The following is a 21,287-nucleotide window of genomic DNA, read 5'->3' on the forward strand; positions in this document are numbered from 1 at the left end:
ACCTACCATCCACACACACACCAATCTGGACCTACCATCCACACACACACCAATCTGGACCTACCATCCACACACACACACACACACACACACCACACCAATCTGAACCTACCAACTACACACACCAATCTGGACCTGCCATCCACCCACACACACACACCAATCTGAACCTATCATCTACACACACACCAATCGGTGACCTGCCATCAACACACAACACACAAACCATCTGACCTACCATCTACACACCACACACATAACCAATCTGGACCTACCATCCAAACACACACACACAAACCAATCTGGACCTACCATCCACACACACAAACCAATCTGGACCTACATCCACACACACACACACACACACACACACACACACACACACACACACACACACACCAATCTGAACCTACCAACTACACACACCAATCTGGACCTGCCAGCAACACACACAGCCAATTGTTGGAAAGATTACAATAAAACAATTAACAGATTACAATCACCCAATAAACAATTGTTGAAAGAGTACTTGTGTCATGCACAAAGTAGATGTCCTAACCAACTTGCCAAAACTATAGTTTGTTAACAAGAAATTTGTGGAGTGGTTGAAAAATGAGTTTTAATGACTCCAACCTAAGTGTTCTAAGGGCCCTCTCCTATTCTCGCTATACACCAAGTCACTTGGCTCTGTCATATCCTCACATGGTCCTCTCCTATCATTGCTATGCAGACGACACACAATTAATCTTCTCCTTTCCCCCTTCTGATAACCAGGTGGCGAATCGCATCTCTGCATGTCTGGCAGACATATCAGTGTGGATGACGGATCACCACCTCAAGCTGAACCTCGGCAAGACGGAGCTGCTCTTCCTCCCGGGGAAGGACTGCCCGTTCCATGATCGCGCCATCATGGTTGACAACTCCATTGTGTCCATCCTCCCAGAGTGCTAAGAACCTTGGCGTGACCCTGGACAACACCCTGTCGTTCTCCACTAACATCAAGGCGGTGACCCCATCCTGTAGGTTCATGCTCTACAAACATTCGCAGAGTACGACCCTGCCTCACACAGGAAGCGGCGCAGGTCCTAATCCAGGCACTTGTCAATCTCCCGTCTGGATTACTGCAACTCGCTGTTGGCTGGGCTCCCTGCCTGTGCCATTAAACCCCTACAACTGATCCAGAATGCCGGAGCCCGTCTGGTGTTCAACCTTCCCAAGTTCCCTCACGTCACCCCCGCTGCTCCGCTCTCATCCACTGGCTTCCAGTTGAAGCTCGCATCGACTACAAGACCATGGGTGCTTGCCTACGAGCTGTGAGGGGAACGGCACCTCCGTACCTTCAGCTCTGATCAGGCCCTACACCCAAACAAGGGCACTGCGTTCATACACCTCTGGCCTGCTCGCCTCCCTACCTCTGAGGAAGCACAGTTCCCGCTCAGCCCAGTCAAACTGTTCGCTGCTCTGGCACCCCAATGGTTGGAACAAGCTCCCTCACGACGCCAGGAAGTGGAGTCAATCACCACCTTCCGTAGACCCCTAGAACCCCACCTCTTTAAGGAATACCTATCCATCTACACACACACCAATCTGGACCTACCATCCACACACACACACCAATCTGGACCTACCATCCACACACACACCAATCTGGACCTACCATCCACACACACACACACACACACACACACACACACACACACACACACACACACACACACACACACCAATCTGAACCTACCAACTACACACACCAATCTGGACCTGCCATTAACACACACCATCTGGACCTGCCATCAACACACACAGCCTCAAGAAGTCAAAGAAAAGTCTCAAGATCCTTCGTAAGAACACTTCTAAAATACGATCCCTTCCGCCATATGCTTCCACCCCAATGTTGGTCTAAGTCTAACCCACCCCAATGATGGTCTAAGTCTAACCCACCCAATGATGGGCTAAGTCTAACCCACCCAATGATGGTCTAAGCCTAACCCACCCCAATGATGGTCTAAGTCTAACCCACCCCAATGATGGTCTAAGTCTAACCCACCCCAATGATGGTCTAAGTCTAACCCACCCCAATGATGGTCTAAGTCTAACCCACCCCAATGATGGTCCTAAGTCTAACCCACCCCAATGTTGGTCAAAGTCCTAACCCACCCCAATGATGTCTAAGTCTAACCCACCCCAATGATTGGTCTAAGTCTAACCCACCCCAATGTTGGTCTAAGTCTAACCCACCCCAATGATGATCTAAGTCTAAACCCACCCCAATGATGATCTAAGCCTAACCCACCCCAATGATGATCTAGCCTACCACCCCATGAGCTAGCCTAACCCACCCCAATGATGATCTAAGCCTAACCCACCCCAATGATGATCTAAGCCTAACCCACCCCAATGATGTCTAAGCCTAACCCACCCCATGATGGTCTAAGTCTAACCCATAGCCACTCCTTAAAGCTGAGATCTGCATAAAGTGAAGCAGCACCACTGGTGGCCGCAGGCGGTTTATTATTATTATTTTTTTTTAATGTGGCAGAGGAGCATTCTGCATCGTGGTGAACAAAAATCCGAGTACATAATCTGCTGTTCTGTCACACACGTCCAATGATGTTGCAAAATATGTTTGAAGTAACGTCTTTGTTGTTGTAATACTTGCGAGCGGACGTGGTCAGTTTCACCGCTACAGATTCCAGCTTTAGCTAAACTGGAGCGTTAACCAAGTAGTAACCAATAACCAACCAGTTAACTGGTTCCAGCTTTAGCTAAACTGGAGCTGATCCACTGCAGGACTGAGTGTTTCGTTTGCAGCATCATCCCAACCACGCTTTGCCTGCTGAACAGTTGATGAACATTATTTTGTACTTCCATCTTCCTTTGACTATATCTGTTGTATACTGTGTTTAAGTTAGTATTGCCAATTGTAATACTTAAATGTAAATTGCCCTCACAATTCAGCATGTTGCTGCCACTTGTACTGTCTCACTCAACAAAAAAAAGGGGAAGAAACCACAACTACTTGGTTAACTGGTTGGTTGTTGTGTACTACTTGGTTAACTGGTTGGTATTGGTTAATACTTGGTTAACTGGTTACTACTTTGTTAACTGGTTGGTTGTTGGTTTACTACTTGGTTAACTTGTTGGTTGTTGGTTACTACTTGGTTAACTGGTTGGTTGTTGGTTACTACTTGGTTAAACTGGTTGGTTATTGGTTACTATTTGGTTAACTGGTTGTTTATTGGTTACCACTTGGTTAACTGGTTGTTTATGGGTTACCACTTGGTTAACTGGTTGTTTATTGGTTACCACTTGGTTAACTGGTTGTTTATTGGTTACCATTGGTTAACTGTTGGTTAGTGTTACTATTGGTTAACTGGTTGGTTATTATCCAGCTGAAGAGTTCCATCAGCCACTCCTGGGCTACAATCACCTATCCGGACCCGTTTTACTGCCGTGCGGAGCCCCATCGTGCCTTCACGGACTGGACTACCGACGTTATCTGCCCGAGGGAGTTATCCAACTGGCCCCTCCGTCGCAACGTAACCTGAACGCCCATCTGCAGCCCGCTAATCGTTAGCTGTCTTAGCGGCTGCTATCTGAATAGGTCTATCGGACAATTTTCTTGGACCACTATACTGTTTTGCCAATTGAACTGGTCCCCCCCTACCACACGGAACCCCACTAATCTACAGACGGAAACGCACGAGGTGGCTAAAAACAGACCTCCCTCCATCTTCTGCCAGCTTGCTACCTATGGCTTGGCTAGCTGTCTAATTCTCACTGGACCCTTTGATCACTCGGCTAAGCATGCCTCTCCTTATGTCAATATGCCTTGTCCTTTGCTGTTCTGGTTAGTGTTTATTGGCTTATTTCACTGTAGAGCCTCTATCCCTGCTCATTATACCTTATCCAATCTTTCAGTTTCTCCACCTACACATGCTATGACATCTTCTGGTTTCAATGATGTTTCTAGAGACAATATCTCTCTCATCATCACTCAATGCCTAGGTTTACCTCCACTGTATTCACATCCTACCATACCTTTGTCTGTACATTATACCTTGAAGCTATTTTATCGCCCCCAGAAACATGCTCCTTTTACTCTCTATTCCGGACGTCACAGACGACCAATCCTCATAGCTTTTAGCCGTACCCTTATCCTCCTCCTCCTCTGTACCTGTAGAGGTGAATCCAGGCCCTGCAGTGCCTAGCTCCACTCCTATTCCCCAGACGCTCTCATTTTGATGACTTCTGTAACCGTAATAGCCTTGGTTTCATGCATGTTAACATTAGAAGCCTCCTCCCTAAGTTTGTTTTATTCACTGCTTTAGCACATTCTGCCAACCCGGATGTCCTAGCCGTGTCTGAATCCTGGCTTAGGAAGTCCACCAAAACTCTGAAATCTTCATCCCTAATGACAACATTTTCAGACAAGATAGAACGGCCAAAGAGGGCGGTGTTGCAATCTACTGCAGAGATAGCCTGCAGAGTTCTGTCCTACTATCCAGGTCTGTACCCAAACAATTTGAACTTCTACTTTTAAAAATCCATCTCTCTAAAAACAAGTCTCTCACAGTTGCCGCCTGCTATAGACCACCCTCGGCCCCCAGCTGTGATCTGGACACCATATGTGAACTGACTGCAACCCCATCTATTTTCAGAGCTTGTGCTGCTAGGTGACCTAAACTGGGACATGCTTAACACCCCAGCCATCCTACAATCCAAGCTTGATGCCCTCAATCTCACACAAATTATTAATGAACCTACCAGGTACCACCCCAAAGCCGTAAATACGGGCACCCTCATAGATATCATCCTAACCAACTTGCCCTCTAAATACACCTCTGCTGTTTTCAACCAAGATCTCAGCGATCACTGCCTCATTGCCTGCATCCATAACGGGTCAGCGGTCAAACGACCTCCACTCATCACTGTCAAGCGCTCCCTGAAACATTTCAGCGAGCAAGCCTTTCTAAACGACCTGGCCCGGGTATCCTGGAAGGATATTGACCTCATCCCGTCAGTAGAGGATGCCTGGTTATTTTTTTAAATGCCTTCCTCTCCATCTTAAATAAGCATGCCCCATTCAAGAAATGTAGAACCTGGAACAGATATAGCCCTGGGTTCTCTCCGGACCTGACTGCTCTTAACCAACACAAAAACATCCTGTGGCGTTCTGCATTAGCATCGAACAGCCCCCGTGATATGCAACTTTTTAGGGAAGTTAGAAACCAATATACACAGGCAGTTAGAAATGCCAAGGATAGCTTTTTCAAGCAGAAATTTGCTTCCTGCAACACAAACTTAAAAAGGTTCTGGGACACTGTAAAGTCCATAGAGAATAAGAACACCTCCTCCCAGCTGCCCACTGCACTGAGGACATGAAACTCTATCACCACCGATAAACCCACTATAATTGAGAATTTCAATAAGCATTTTTCTACGGCTGGCCATGCTTTCCACCTGGCTACCCCTACTCCGGTCAACAGCACTGCACCCCCCACAGCTACTCGCCCAAGCCTTCCCCATTTCTCCTTCTCCCAAATCCATTCAGCTAATGTTCTGAAAGAGCTGCAAAATCTGGACCCCTACAATCAGCCGGGATAGACAATCTGGAACCTTTCTTTCTAAAATGATCTGCCAAAATTGTTGCAAACCCCTATTACTAGCCTGTTCAACCTCTCTTTCGTGTCATCTGAGATTCCCAAAAATTAGAAAGCAGCTGCTGTCATCCCCCTCTTCAAAGGAGGGGACACTCTTGACCCAAACTGCTACAGACCTATATCTATCCTACCCTGCCTTTCTAAGGTCTTCGAAAGCCAAGTCAACAAACAGATTACTGACCATTTCGAATCCCACCGCAACTTCTCCGCTATGCAATCTGGTTTCAGAGCTGATCATGGGTGCACCTCAGCCACGCTCAAGGTCCTAAACGATATCGTAACCGCCATCGATAAGAAACATTTACATTTTAGTCATTTAGTAGACGCTCTTATCCAGTGCGACTTACCGTAGTGAATATATACATTTCATTTCATGCATTTTTTTGTACTGGCCCCCCGTGGGAATCGAACCCACAACCCTGGCGTTGCACACACCATGCTGGCGTTGCAAACACCATGCTCTACCAACTGAGCCACAGGGAAGGCTATACTGTGCTGTCGTACTCATTGACCTGGCCAAAGCCTTCGACTGTCAATCACCACATCCTCATCGGCAGACTCAAATGATTGCCTCGCCTGGCTCACCAACTACTTCTCTGATAGAGTTCAGTGTGTCAAATCGGAGGGCCTGTTGTTCGGACCTCTGGCAGTGTCTATGGGGGTGCCACAGGGTTCAATTCTTGGGCCAACTCTTTTCTCTGTATACATCAACGATGTCGCTCTTGCTGCTGGTGAGTCTCTGATCCACCTCTACGCAGACGACACCATTCTGTATACTTCTGGCCCTTCTTTGGACACTGTGTTAACTACCCTCCAGACGAGCTTCAATGCCATACAACTCTCCTTCCGTGGCCTCCAACTGCTCTTAAATACAAGTACAACTAAATGCATGCTCTTCAACCAATCGCTGCCTGCACCTGCCCGCCTGTCCAGCATCACTACTCTGGACGGTTCTGACTTAGAATATGTGGACAACTACAAATACCTAGGTGTCTGGTTAGACTGTAAACTCTCCTTACAGACTCACATCAAACATCTCCAATCCAAAGTTAAATCTAGAATTGGCTTCCTATTTCGCAACAAATCATCCTTCACTCATGCTGCCAAACATATCCTCGTAAAACTGACCATCCTACCGATCCTCGACTTCGCGATGTCATTTACAAAATAGCCTCCAATACCCTACTCAACAAACTGGATGCAGTCTATCACAGTGCCATCCGTTTTGTCACCAAAGCCCCATATACTACCCACCACTGCGACCTGTACGCTCTCGTTGGCTGGCCCTCGCTTCATACTCGTCGCCAAACCCACTGGCTCCAGGTCATCATCAAGACCCTACTAGGTAAAGTCCCCCCTTATCTCCACTCAGTGGTCACCATAGCAGCACCCACCTGTAGCACGCGTTCCAGCAAGTATATCTCTCTGGTCACCCCCAAAGCCAATTCCTCCTTTGGCCGTCTCTCCTTCCAGTTCTCTGCTGCCAATGACTGGAACAAACTACAAAAATCTTTGAAACTGGAAACACTTATCTCCCTCACTAGCTTTAAGCACCAGCTGTCAGAGCAGCTCACAGATCACTGCACCTGTACATAGCCCATCTATAATTTAGCCCAAACAACTACCTCTTCCCCTACTGTATTTATTTTGCTCCTTTGCACCCCATTATTTCTATTTCTATTTTGCACTTTCTTCTACTACAAATCTACCATTCCAGTGTTTTACTTGCTATATTGTATTTACTTTGCCACCATGGCCTTTTTGCCTTTACCTCCCTTATCTCACCTCATTTGCTCACATTGTATATAGACTTATTTTTCTACTGTATTATTAACTGTATGTTTGTTTTACTCCATGTGTAACTCTGTGTTGTCGAACTGCTTTGCTTTATCTTGGCCAGGTCGCAATTGTAAATGAGATCTTGTTCTCAACTTGCCTACCTGGTTAAATAAAGGTGAAATAAATAAATAAATAATTAGGTTACTACTTGGTTAACTGGTTGGTTATTGGTTACTACTTGGTTAACTGGTTGGTTATTGGTTACTATTTGGTTGGCATACCTGGTGGTGGTGGTTTTGCCCTCCATCTTCTGGCTGTCCCAGACCTTGACGGTGCCGTCGTTGGAGGCCGTGGCGAAGATGGAGTGCTCGTCTGACACACGGATACGGTTGACAGCAGACTTGTGCTCATGGAGGTGGGCCACTAGAAGACCCTTAGGGTGCCACCCTGCAGAACAAAACCACAACACAATGTGGATGTGGAGGGGCCCTGACTAACCCTACTGCTTGTTGACACTGCTGTGCTTAGTCCAAATTGGCAAGAAACACACCTCTAGTGGTATATTCAATAATATAATGACCAAAAAATAATCCCTTGTGGAGTCATTATGGACTAACCTTTGCTGTCCAAGTGGCACTACTTTACCTGGCGGAGGCGGACGGCTCTCCCATTCAGCGCTCTCCATCATCTGCTTGGCCATGCGCTCTGCGCTGCACTGCTCCCTCTTCTGCTGCACCAGATGTTGAAGCTCCGCCTTGCACGTGTTGAGACGACGCTGGTAGGTGGAGACTGCGCCTGCAGACTGCCCCACAGGGACACCAGGGGAGGCTGTGGTCTTCCTGGTCTGAGTCCCTGCCCCTTCAGGCACCTGGTGGAGTACAGAGATAGAAGGTAGACTAGCAGACTGGACCAGGCTATAAAATAAATCAATTAGTATATCAATTAGTATATCAATCAATCATTCAACCCTCGCCCCCCCCCCCCCCCTTATTCTTAGCAGACATCATAGGTTAACCCGTTATGTACCGTGGGGGGCTGTGGTGCCGTAGCCGCTGACTCCTGAGAGCCAAACATGCTCTTCCACTCTTCATTCATGTTGGAGTCCTGTTTGGTGTGTTTCCGGGCTGAAGAGAGAAAGAGAAACAGAAAAAGCTAAGAAACACCAGTTAAAAAGCATTCAGCACTGGAGGTCAAAAGCTTGACTGATGGATTGAATAGCCATTAAGTTGAAGGGGGCTGCCTATTTTCAGCTATTCCAATAAGCCATGGAGAAGGCACTACGGCTTCAAATATCTAATGAAAATACTAACGGGAGACGGCAGGCGTTAAAAGGAGTTGAAGGCCAATGCAGATACAACAGGTTTTAAGACCACCAGACTACATGAAGCAGTTGGGAGATGGGAGAGATGCTAATCACAGGACATGTTAGAGTGAGTAGTTAAATTAGTCACCAGCAGCAGTCCAACACTCCAAAAGGACAGTTCCATGCGATTGAAACATACCAGCTGCAACACACAATCACTTTTAGCCCACGGTAAATTGTGTCAGACAAGCTACTAACAGTGCCTATGAAAAAAACACTCCAAAACGCCAAACAGGTTAGATGTTAATATACTGTATCTGTTATCCTATGGCGTAGATACACAACACAATCTTTCAGTGTGTCCTTGAATAAATACTTTCTATTGAATACCATGGAGCCTAGACACATATGGGATTTAACTGGTATAGTGTTACTTAGACTAAGGGCCTTAGATCCATTGTTTACACTACTGCCAGAGAGCACACACGTCTTTTTAACAAAACGTGATGCCCCTACGGGGAGTCTGCCTGGTATGTTAACAAAACTCAAGGCCAGTCGGACATTTTATTTGACTACAGGGAAAAGTAGATGTATGTGTGCTGCCGCAGGAATAGCCAAATAAAGGTTTGACTGAACTGAACACTAACATGTACTGCTCTGTCGTGTGTAGACAGCCACAGAGGTAATGACAAAATGTGAAAACTCTGCTTGTCCTGATGCAGTTTAACCCATCTACTGAATTAAATGTAATGAGGCGATGTGGGTAATCTGGGGGAAATTATGTCTGGATGGGATTATTTGTTATGCACATCATTACAGGCTAAACCACACCAGCAATATACCAGATGCTGTGGCGATGAAGTCTGCAAACAGATAAATGACAGGTCATTGATATCAAACATGGTGAAAATATATAAACTATAATATCAACCTATCCAATCTTTTCAGTGTCTACACACAAGTGTTTTAAGGCTAAGGGTCAACTTGGCTGTGTTTACACAGGCAGCCCATTTCAAAAAATGTTTCTTCAATAATTGGGCAAAAGATCAGAATTGGGCTGTCTGTGTAAATGCAGCCTTTGGGTTTGTGTACCCTCTCTGCTATTACAGGGGTGTACTTTGACCACCAGGTGTCAGTGGCGTCCCTACCTCTCTTGTCCTCGGCCTCCTGTTTAGGTTTGACCAGGTCCACCTGGCGTCCCATGATGCCCAGCGTGGCCAGGTCAATGACCCCGCTCTGGACTGCCTCCCCCAGGTGGCTCTGGTCTCCCATGTTGGCCTTGGCCTTGTTGGACTTGAGCATGAAGTCCTTCAGTGCTAGCAGCTTGTCCTCTTCAGCCTCCGTCATCCCCTAGAATAAACAATTATCACTATCGTTGTGATCATCATCATCATAACAATAATGGTCAAACGTTGTGCATTATCCCATCCATGTAATGTCGAGACATCACCCCCACCCTCTGACCTGAGAGAGCAGTTTCTTAAGCAGCTGGGCGATGGCGGGGTCCTCCGGAATGGGGCATTCTGGGAGTGAGCCGCTGCGCTTCTTCTGCCGCAGCAGCAGGTGGCGGAAGAGGCTGGCGATGTCTTTGGAGCGCAGGGAGTAGTCGAAGATGGAGCGGCTCACTGGCTCCTTCAGCACACTCAGCAGTACTATCTCTTTATCAATCTGAGAGGAAACACAGCCTCATTTAACATAGCACAGTACAGCATACCACACCATAACATAACATAGTACAGCACACCATAACATAGCACACCATAACATAGCACAGCATAACATAGAACAGCACACCATAACATAGCAGATTACAGCACACCATAACATAGCACACCATGTCTTAGCATAGTACAGCACACCATAACATAGCATAGTACAGTATACCATAGCACAGCACACCATAACATAGCACAGCACACAATAACATAGCACAGTACAGCACACCATAACACAGCACAGTACACAATAACATAGTACAGTACACCATAACATAGCACAGCACACCATAACATAGCACAATACAGCACACCAAAACATAGCACCTCATAACATAGTGAAGTACAGCACGCCATAACATAGCACAGTACAGCACACCATAACATAGCATAGCACAGTACAGCACACCATAACCTAGCATAGCAAAGTACAGCACACCATAGAATAGCACCACATAACATAATTTAATAAGAGTCTGGGAGATTCTTTCAATGTGTTACATGTGAAGATGGTAAGTGAGCGTGTGTGGAAGTCTTACCTGTATGATGGGCTGGGTGATGAAAGGGTTGAGGTGAGGCATCAGTTTGCAGTAGACGTCTGCTATGTTGAGATGCTGGGCCACCACGGTGATGAAGCCCACCGCCCCGTAGCGGATCCACAGGTTGGGGTGGCACAGGAATGGGGCTTTCAAAATAAGGGGGAAAAGTTCATCACAAAAAGTGCCTTTTTTACATAGTATAGTAACAACACTATCCTTCCCCTGCCGTCTCTAAGCTCCTCTCTACCCCATCTCACCGATATCACTGACAAACTCGTAGATGTGTGGTTTCTGCAGCAGGCCCAGCTGGCACATGCAGGTGAGAGAGTTGAGGGCCTTGTAGATGACAAACTCCTCCGCGTCACTCAGACCCTGCTGCAGGAGGGGCTTCAGGATGGATGAGCTCTGCCAGCCCACGTATGCCGCCACACCTGGAGGAAATGGAAAGAGAGAGAGAGAGAGAGAGAGAGAGAGAGAGAGAGAAAGAGGAGATGGAAAGAGAGAGAGAGATGGAAAGAGAGAGAGAGATGGAAAGAGAGGGACAGAGAGATGGAAAGAGAGGGACAGAGATGGAAAGAGAGGGACAGAGAGATGGAAAGAGAGGGACAGAGAGATGGAAAGAGGGACAGAGAGATGGAAAGAGGGACAGAGAGATGGAAAGAGAGGGACAGAGAGATGGAAAGAGAGGGAGAGAGAGAGATGGAAAGAGAGGGAGAGAGAGAGATGGAAAGAGAGGGAGAGAGAGAGATGGAAAGAGAGGGAGAGAGAGATGGAAAGAGGAAGAGAGAGAGAGATGGAAAGAGGAAGAGAGAGAGAGATGAAAGAGGGAGAGTAAAAGAGAAAATTAAAAGACAGAAACCAAAAGGAAGGGGGAGGAGGGGGAGGCAGGGAGAGAGTGGAACGCGAAAGACGGGTCATTGAAGAGAAAATATATTCTAGGATCTCTGTATCTCGGAGACTTCCTGCATGTACACATCCAGCTTTGACCATTAGCATATTTGAGTGACTAAGTGTGGGCACCATGTCTGTGGCACAGTCCTGCCCCTTACCCACGATGCTGTCGAAGAAGGCTCCCCGAAGGTGCCAGTCATTCTTGTCGTTCAGGAAAGTGATCATGTGGGACAGGAGCACGTCGTTGGCCTTCTGCCGGCCGAAGAACACACAGAGCCGCGTGATGCCATTCTCCATCAGAGACTGCTTGACGATGTTCTCCGAGTCGCTCAGTAACGTAACCACCTTCTGCTGCACCATCTCATGAAGCGCCTGCAGCTCTGTCAGGAGGAACAGGAAGTCAGAACAGAATATAATTTTCCCAAGGGAGCGTCAGGTGCGGCATTCAGTATCCATGTTTCGGTGATAAACCTCTACCTCCAATCTGATATTTGAGAGAGAGGAGGCCTTAAAATTACCAGAGTCGTAGTTCTCGTTGGGGTGGAGGGTCTCCTCTGTGTCCTCCCCATTCAAGTCATGCTCCATATTCAGGTTATTCTCCTGAACGAGCTCTAAAAAACGTAAAGCTGTCTCAGCCAGGTGGGCTATGTTCTCTGAGAAAAGGAGAGAGGCGAATGGATAGGCATTACAAACAACATAAATACTGACAACCTTTGGACAATTAAGTGTGTAATCATATTTAAAGCGACCCGTGGTCATTGTCAACCCAACTGACCTGCGTATGCCAGCCTGACGATGGTGGCGTCGTCCTGCGCCAGGTGGGCGATGCCCGGCAGGATGTACTCTGGGTATATGTTGACATCGTTACGGGGAACCTCCTTCACCAGCGCCAGCACCTTGGCTAGGGTGCGCACGGCCTGGGCCCTAACCCGTGGCGCCAGGTCGCTGCAGAAGTGCAGCAGGTATGGCGTGATGCGGTCCAGCAGCGTCTCCACCCTGAGGCGGCCCGCCAGGTGCAGCACCAGCTCCAGAGCCGCCAGCTTGGAGTCGCAGGAACGCAGCGTCTGGAGGCAGGAGGTGATGACAGACACCAACACCACCAGACCCTGCTCCTCCTTGGCCGACACCACACTCGACTCCTGGTCCCCCTTCTCAGGCTTCTCCGTAGACCCGCCTGACCCTCCCCCGCGGAGGTTATGGAGGATGTTATCCAGGTCCTTGCGGATGACCAGCACACGCTCGTCTGCCGACTGGAAGGTCTCCTTGGCAAACTGGGCCATGTAGGGCTGCAGAAAGGTGTAGAAGATGTCTGGGAAGGCGTTACCTCTCTGCTGCTTCAGGTACTCCTCCGCAGTCAGACGCTTCTCCGGCTCCCGCTGCACCATCTGGGCCACCTAGGAGGCGATAAGAGGGTTTTGGTGGTTACCAGGAGACTGCGGTACCCTTAAGAATTGGTGCTCAGGATGAATTTAGTATTTCACAAGAACATCTTCACGTGAAGATAAAACATATAGACTATTACTAGTTCTCTGATGTAATGGTCTTCTATTTTCATGAGAACATGCTCTGTCTGGAAGTGTCCTTTGCGATACGCCAGAAGTTGGGAGAGATCAAACAGTGGTACTCCCTCTGTGAAGAGTTCTGCGATCACACAACCTAAAATACACATGAAATAACAGCCAGGGAAGGGGAATGTACATTAGATGTTTAAACACTCTCAATGTCGATAATTCAACTACTAGTAAATTAGGCAAGTCCATGGCATCCACTTATATCTCTCTATTGCCTCAAACAGAAAATATATTTCAGCTATGAAAGTTACCTGCTGAGAAGATATCCATTGCCTGTTTGAGCTCTCCCCTGCTCCTCTGGCTGTTGCTGGTGAGGTCCACCAGAGGGGTATTCTGGTCGCTCTCTGTGGTGAACATACTCCCATCCACAAACCTCTCGGGGGCGATGTAACATGTCCTCCGTCGAGACGTGTCAAAGAAGTAATTAAAGTCAGCTGGGTTGTCCTCAGGCAAATAGGTGGGCTTGAAGCTGGCAAAGTCTGTGAGCAGCACCCAGTTCCAGCTGGTCACCATCACGTTTTCTGTCTTAATGTCACCGTGGCGCACGCCCGATTTGTGCGCCTGGTCTACGGCTGTGAGGATCTGGAAGGCTAGCCAGCGCTTCTCCACATTGTTGAGGAAGGGTCGCGTGCTGATGCGATCATACAAGTTGTCCCGGACGTACTGGCGGAAGAGGATGGCTGCTTTCTCAGTGAGGGAGGCCTTCTGGAAGGGCAGGCAGTTCTGGCACGAGTGTAGTCTGATCTTTAGCTCCTCCAGCTCCTGCTTGTAGCTGGTGAGAGGTAGAGATGGGTCCTGGATGGCAAACACCTTCACCACCACCAGGCCTTCCCTGTGCTTGGCGCGGGCCACCTTAAAGAAGCGCGTGCTGCCCAGGCTCTTGTCGTACTCGTGATCATGGATGTCAGAGAAGTAGCTGTCGACAGATAGGATCTGGGCAGGAGCGATCCCTGCCAGCTGATTCCCCATGGTTCTGCTACACTCTGACCAAGGTCCTGGGTTGACATAGACATGAACAATCAAACACTTGCCAAAAATAAGAAAAACTAAAACAGATTCAATGATCATAACAGTTTGTGAATGGCTCTCAGATCAGCCAATACAACCTAAAGTATTTTCCCACCTATTGCATAATTAAGCAATAAGGACCGAGGGGGTGTGGTATATGGCCAATATACCATTGCAAAGGGCTGTTCTATGCAAGACACAAAGCAGAGGGCCTGGATACAGCCCTTAGCTGTGGTATATTGGTCATATTCCACAAACACCCAAAGTCCCTTATTGCTATTATAAAATAGTTACAAACATAATTTGAACAGTAAAAATAAATGTTTTGTAATATCCGTGGTATATGATCTCTCATACACACGGCTGAATGCTGTTTTAGCCAATCAGCATCCAGTATCCAAACTACCCGGCTCAAAATAAACAATACATCTAGCCGGAAACCCTTCCCATACAATAAAGCGTTGCATGACAAATCATGTACTAAATAAAGCTTTATGAAAAGGATTTGCTACACAATTACAGAGAGCAACCACAAAGGTGGGCTATCAAATCCAATGTTATTTGTCACACACACATGTTTAGCAGATGTTATTGCGGGTATGTATAACAACAACGGTATGTATGAATGTAAATAACATAGCTAGGTAAATAATAACTGTGGCTACAGTACTGGCTACAAATTGATATCTAGTTAGCTGCTTTCAAACTCGTTTAGTGCTACTTACTATGCCATGAAAATGGGATCATATGCATTGCCTCATCATGTAAGGAAGGTATACTGTGATGATGGCAGTGCAACTTACCATTGTCATGCGCATGAATATGTTAGTCTACTAAACAAAGAAAGAACATGCATAACAACCGAATAGTACATACAGTTTGATATACTTACAATACAAATAGAACACAAAATGCACGTGACGTTGATGAAATTACAGTGCAGGGTATTGTTTACCAGATGGTTGAGATGCGGTGTAGTGCTGTTTGGCTTCGTATCTGGTTAGCATCTAGCTAACTTAATCGGTTCTAATATGTCATCCCCATGCATTTTGCTAAGACGACTCCATTTGAAAAAAATATAAATTGAGCGTCGAGATTTAGCTTGTTCCGTGAGTTCAGCTGACAGCTGAAGGAAAGTAACATTTCCTGTAAAATCCAATAAGATAAAAAAAATAAAAGATAATATCCCTCCGCAGAATGCATAGACACATAAACCAGCGTCACTTCCGGTTCTACGTTTCACTTTCAAAACACAAGCTAGCTGTGAAAGCAATATGTGAGATGTCTACATGTTTTTTTGTTTGTTGCTTTCGTCTGAGAAATTGCCTAATGTCAATGAACGAGAAAAAGGGAGGAGGAGAGGAACTGTAGATGATTAAAATAGAGCCCTTTATCCCCGCCCCTTGTACGCTACTAGCGTGCTGATCTCACCGGCGACTGTCCGTCAGAGAGAAGCGACAGTGGATTTTACGGAAGATGCTGAAGAAACAGGAGCGGCTGGTAAGTTTCCGGATATCTGAATGTTATATTCATATCTTCATATATTTACAACATAGTATATACCCAACAGTGAGTGTTTTATATCTAAATACAAATCTGTTGACAATGGTTTTGTTCAAAAAGGACAGTGGGGGGAGCTGTCGCAAGGGAAAGACAATGTAACGTTAGCTAGCTACAGTACAGTATAATGTTACTGTCGAGAGCTCCATGATCACGAGAGGTGAGCGTGGTGTTGTGTTGGTAAAAATACTGTTTACTTGCCATGTATATATTGCTGGATAACGTCAGTTGGATAACGGTAGTTGTTTGTCACAGCGAACTTTGAGCTGGTTCAGGGATACATATTTAGCTTCATGTCAAAGAACAACAAAACCAACAATAGCTATCTAGGTACTATAGCTTGTAGTATGCCATAGCCCAACAACCATATCCTCATAGCTATCTATGACGGTTATATAAAGTAAAGTTAGCGTTATATTGCCCTGGCAGGCCCACTGCCCACTTTATTGGTGTCGTTTTCCACTAGCACGGAACGGCGATGTTACTAACCCTCTAGGGTCATACTACCTCAAATACACGAATTGTTTTTATCTTCATATAACGTTAAAACAAATCTATTTGCAAGCAACATGTTGAATTTTGCTGATCAATAAAACGTGTCAAAGCAATAGTAGGTAGAGCAATGACCTAGATAGCACAACACACACTAACCACGAGGGTGTAGCTCTGGCTAAGCCTTGTTGCATTTAGTGTTCACGGTGTCGTTGTTATCGAGCATTGTGTTTTTGTTTTTGACAGGTTCATAAAGTTGACTGAATTTGGTCGTCTGTATTGTGCTTCCTCTGCAATTTAATTCAGGTGATGTTGGCTAGTTGACTGAATTTAATTCGGGGGGATGTTGACTGAATTTAATTCGGGGGGATGTTGACTGAATTTAATTCAGGGGATGTTAGCTAATTGACTAAATTTAATTCAGAATCCAGCAAGGCAATGCAACCAGCCATGTAAACAAACATGAACAATTAGCCTACAGACACACACACACACACACATATAGTCATTTGAATGGGGCTGCATGGGTGTATCAAGTCATTCTCTGAGAAGCAGGCTGACTGAGAGAGAGAGAGAGAGAGAGAGAGAGAGAGAGAGAGAGAGAGAGAGAGAGAGAGAGAGGAGGAGAGAGAGAGAGAGAGGAGAGAGAGAGAGAGGAGAGGAGGAGAGAGATGAGGAAGAGAGAGAGAGAGAGAGAGAGAGAGAGAGAGAGAGAGAGAGAGAGAGAGAGAGAGAGAGAGAGAGAGAGAGAGAGAGAGAAGAGAGAGAGAGAGAGAGAGAGAGAGAGAGAGAGAGAGAGGAGAGAGAGAGAGAGAGAGAGAGAGAGAGAGAGAGAGAGAGAGAGAGAGAGAGGAGAGAGAGAGGAGAGAGAGAGAGAGAGAGAGAGAGAGAGAGAGAGAGAGAGAGAGAGAGAGAGAGAGAGAGAGAGAGAGAGAGAGAGAGAGAGAGAGAGAGCTGAAGTTTATCTTTATCAGGAAAAATGTTCAACAAGCGTGGCGTGCACAGTAAGCCTAGTGCTGTACGCTTCAAAATTGCCTTTACAATGTATATAAATACTTTTGGGGTGCATTTAGCCTGTATTCTTAGCTAAACTGTGTTTATAATTAGGCCTGCACATTTAGCAACACTTCCAATGACCAGTTTGGCAATAGCTAGATGTACATGTATGTGTGTGCACAATTTATATTGATTAATAACAGTTGTATAAACTAGACCTGTGTTAATAACTAGGCCTATAAACGATGAACAAGAGTTCATATTGAACTTTGAACTTTGATTAGCCTATCTCACAACGTTTTTAACCACAGCCCTCCTCTTGACCGCAGAGACAACATGTTTCTGTTTTAAATCTAATTTCCTACACATTTTGCCATAGCATAGGAACATGACATAAGCCATCTGAGTGACTTAAACATTATAACAAAATCAGTGGGGGGCATGGGTCCCATGCCATTACATTTTTTTGAATTTTAGGTTCTCCCTGACTGTCTAGTTTAACAATTTTTGTGTTGTTACTTCTCAAATACAATCTTATTTAAAAATATATTGTACAATTTATATTTTTTACATAATTTATATCTGGTTTTAGTCGCTTTGAAGTTAAAACTGAAAATGTTTTACCATCTGCTAAATGCATGTAGGGGAAACACTGCGAACACACACACATATGCACTACTTTGTGTGGGAAACTTTGTTTTCTTCAGTGGAGGAGGATAAGAATATTATGTCCCCGAAATGACCTTCCCTAGTATGCATGCCAACTGTTACTGAAGTAGTTTCACTTGAGTAGTAGACTAAGCTACCTGGTGTTTCTGAGAGGGTCATGTACCAGGTTAGTCAGGGTGTTTGTTCTCTGATGCAAAGAGACAGACTTATGAAATCTGCTCAGTGCATGTTGCCTTGGTGATGACTTTACGCAATATAATTAAATGGTTATGAAACAGGCATAAAAAGCCATAGCCTACAGTCGGTGTCTACTATAATCACTTGTCCTGAAAAATTAGACCTAGTGCCCTCATCTCACAGACATCATAAAAAACAGTTTAGTTAATTTCCACTGCAAAATATTGTGAGTAATGCCAGAGTATTTCAGCGCTGTTTTGCAAACTGAAAATTTCACCATGTCTAACTGGCAAGAACCGGACTTATGAGTAAAAGCTACCAACAACCCAACCTCCAGTGGCGTTCTCCGTTCACACAGGTCAGATGCACACCACTTTGTTCAGCATCAGAAACATTTTTTTACTTGTTTAGGATGAGAATGATATCCTTAAAATGAACTAGTCTGTGTCAATGCCCACTGTAACTCAAGTTGTTCAGTTGAGTAGGCTAGGCTACCACCTGTGTTTATTCTTCCATGCAGTGTTATGAAATCTGCTCTCTGCAAGTTGCCGTGGTGGTAAGTTAACACAGCGTCATTGGATGGTTACAAAAGCAAAATAGTAGGCAGCTAGGCGCCTATAATAAAGTCAACCATCCTTCACCCTGTGAAGTGTGTGTGAAGTTATTCAGTCCAGATAGGATGCCGGGCAGGGAGGGGGACTGTATCCGTGTTGTTGGGCATAGGTGTGGAGTTAGTGTGTTTGCTCTTTATGTTTACCTGTCAAAGGGAGGGAGAGGGGTGTGGTGGCAAAGTGAAGCGGGACTGGTACATCCCATTGCCCAAGCCCCATCGCTCTCTTTGCTCTGTCCTCGTTCTCTTTGCTCTGTCCTCGTTCTCTTTGCTCTGTCCTCGCTCTCTTTGCTCAGTCTTTTCTCTCTGTCTTCGTTCTATTTTTCTCTCACTTCCTCCCCAGGCCCACCATATTCTCTCACTGCCCCTCTTCCCCTCTTGCGCTCACCACATCTTTCTCTGTCCATCTTCTCTCCCTGTAACTCCATGTCTTTAGAGCTTAAATTGTACAGCTTTATCCTCACTCTCTCAATCCTTCAATCCACCCCTTACCACCTGTCTAATTACAGTACCCCATCCCCCCTCTCTCTCTCTCTTCTTTTTCTGCCACTCCCTTGCGGACTGACATGTCTCTGTTACCAGTCCTGTCTTTCTCTTTCCCAGCCTGACTGTTGTCACTCACTGTGGCCTTTTAATAAACCAGCCTCTGTTCCAGAACCCTGTTCCAGACAGCAGCACCTAGAACCTGTGTTAGGCTTTGGCGGGATACCGTATATACAGTGCGTTCAGAAAGTATTCAGACCCCTTGACTTTTTCCGCGTTATGTTATAGCCTTATTATAAAATTGACTAAATTAAAAATTAAAATCCTCATCAATGGACACACAATACCCCGTAAGGACATAGCAAAAACAGGTTTTTAGAACATTTTGCAAATGTATAAAACATTTCAACCTTCCCTTATGTACACAAGTATTCAGACCCTTAGCTATGAGACTCGAAATTGATCTTGGGTGCGACTTGTTTCCATTGATCATCCTTGAGATGTTTCTACACCTTGATTGGAGTCCACCTGTGATAAATTCAATTGATTGGACATGATTTGTAAAGGCATAAACCTGTCTATATAAGGACCCACAGTTGACAGTGCATGTCAGAGCAAAAACCAAGCCATGAGGTCGAAGGAATTGTCCGTAGAGCTTTGAGACAGGATTTTGTCTTGGCACAGATCTGGGGAAGGGTACCAAAAAATGTCTGCATTATTGAAGGTCCCCAAGAACACAGTGACCAGGGAGGTGACCAAGAACCCGGTGGTCACTCTCACAGAGCTCCAGAGTTCTTCTGTGGAGATTGGAGAACCTTCCAGAAGGACAAGCATCTCTGCAGCATTCTACCAATCAGGCTTTTATGGTAGAGTGGCCAGACGGAAGCCACTCCTCAGTAAAAGGCACATGGCAGCACCTAAAGGACTTTTAGATCATGAGAAACAAGAGTCTTTGGTCTGATGAAACTTATGATTGAACTATTTGACCTGAATGCCAAGCGTCATGTCTGGAGGAAACCTGGCACCATCCCTACGGTGTATTTCTGAATGAACTGTACTTTATACCGGGATATTTGAAAATTGCCACGAAGTTTTTCAATACAATTTAATATTTGTAGCTACTTTTTAAGTTAATACCTGCAGTCAACTTGTGCAGTACATTAGGAGATAAAGCCGAGTGCGTTCTTCATTTCACCTGTGACATAATTTGACATTATGAAGCTTACCGTAGTTCCCCAGAACAGTCATGTGTTTGTTTGTAAATAACACAACGGGAGGAAGCAGGTCCAATGCGTTCTATATCTATCAGAGTCTCTGTTCTGCAGCGCACATGAGATGAATTTACACTACAATTCACTATTAAATGTTTGCCATCAGATATCTTATAATGGCTTTTTTGCCAGAAATCAAAGAGTTCTGGGTGAGTTATCTGAACATTGCCATTTTTCCCTGTGCTTCCGACTAGTGTTTTTTTTTCCTCCTCCGTTCTCCCCCTCTGCTCTTTTTTTTTAACCAGGCAAGTCAGTTAAGAACAAATTCTTATTTACCATGGCAGCCAAACCCGGACGACGCTGGGCCAATTGTGCGCCTCCCTATGGGACTCCCAATCACGGCCGGATGTGAATCAGCTGGGATTCAAACCAGGGACTGTAGTGTCGCCTCTTGCACTGAGATGAAGTACCGCTGCGCCACTCGGGAGCCACCCGTGGAAACATGCTGCTCTTCCTTCAGAAAAGCCTTCATCACAACTTTGTTCATTTGCACAATTTCTCTCATTCACTCTTGCTTGTAAATGACATTCGGTAGCTACTAGCTATGCTTGTATAACATT

General features: G+C 45.7%; 1 protein-coding gene and 1 pseudogene across 1 annotated transcript in view; one reads left to right on the top strand and one right to left on the bottom strand.

Moving 5' to 3' along the window:
- LOC115184632 (phosphoinositide 3-kinase regulatory subunit 4-like) overlaps window positions 1-15,784 on the bottom strand; it is a 29,716-nt pseudogene extending 13,932 nt beyond the window's left edge.
- A 71-nt stretch (window positions 15,785-15,855) lies between these two features.
- Window positions 15,856-21,287, top strand: part of LOC115184575 (calcium-transporting ATPase type 2C member 1) — a 61,062-nt gene continuing 55,630 nt past the window's right edge. The window contains exon 1 of the mRNA XM_029745432.1: window positions 15,856-15,969. Coding sequence (XP_029601292.1) covers window positions 15,946-15,969 — 24 coding nt within the window. The 5' untranslated portion in view covers window positions 15,856-15,945. The remainder of the gene's footprint in view (window positions 15,970-21,287) is intronic.

The sequence above is a fragment of the Salmo trutta genome, chromosome 3, assembly GCF_901001165.1.
Source record: "Salmo trutta chromosome 3, fSalTru1.1, whole genome shotgun sequence".
Lineage (NCBI taxonomy): Eukaryota > Metazoa > Chordata > Actinopteri > Salmoniformes > Salmonidae > Salmo > Salmo trutta.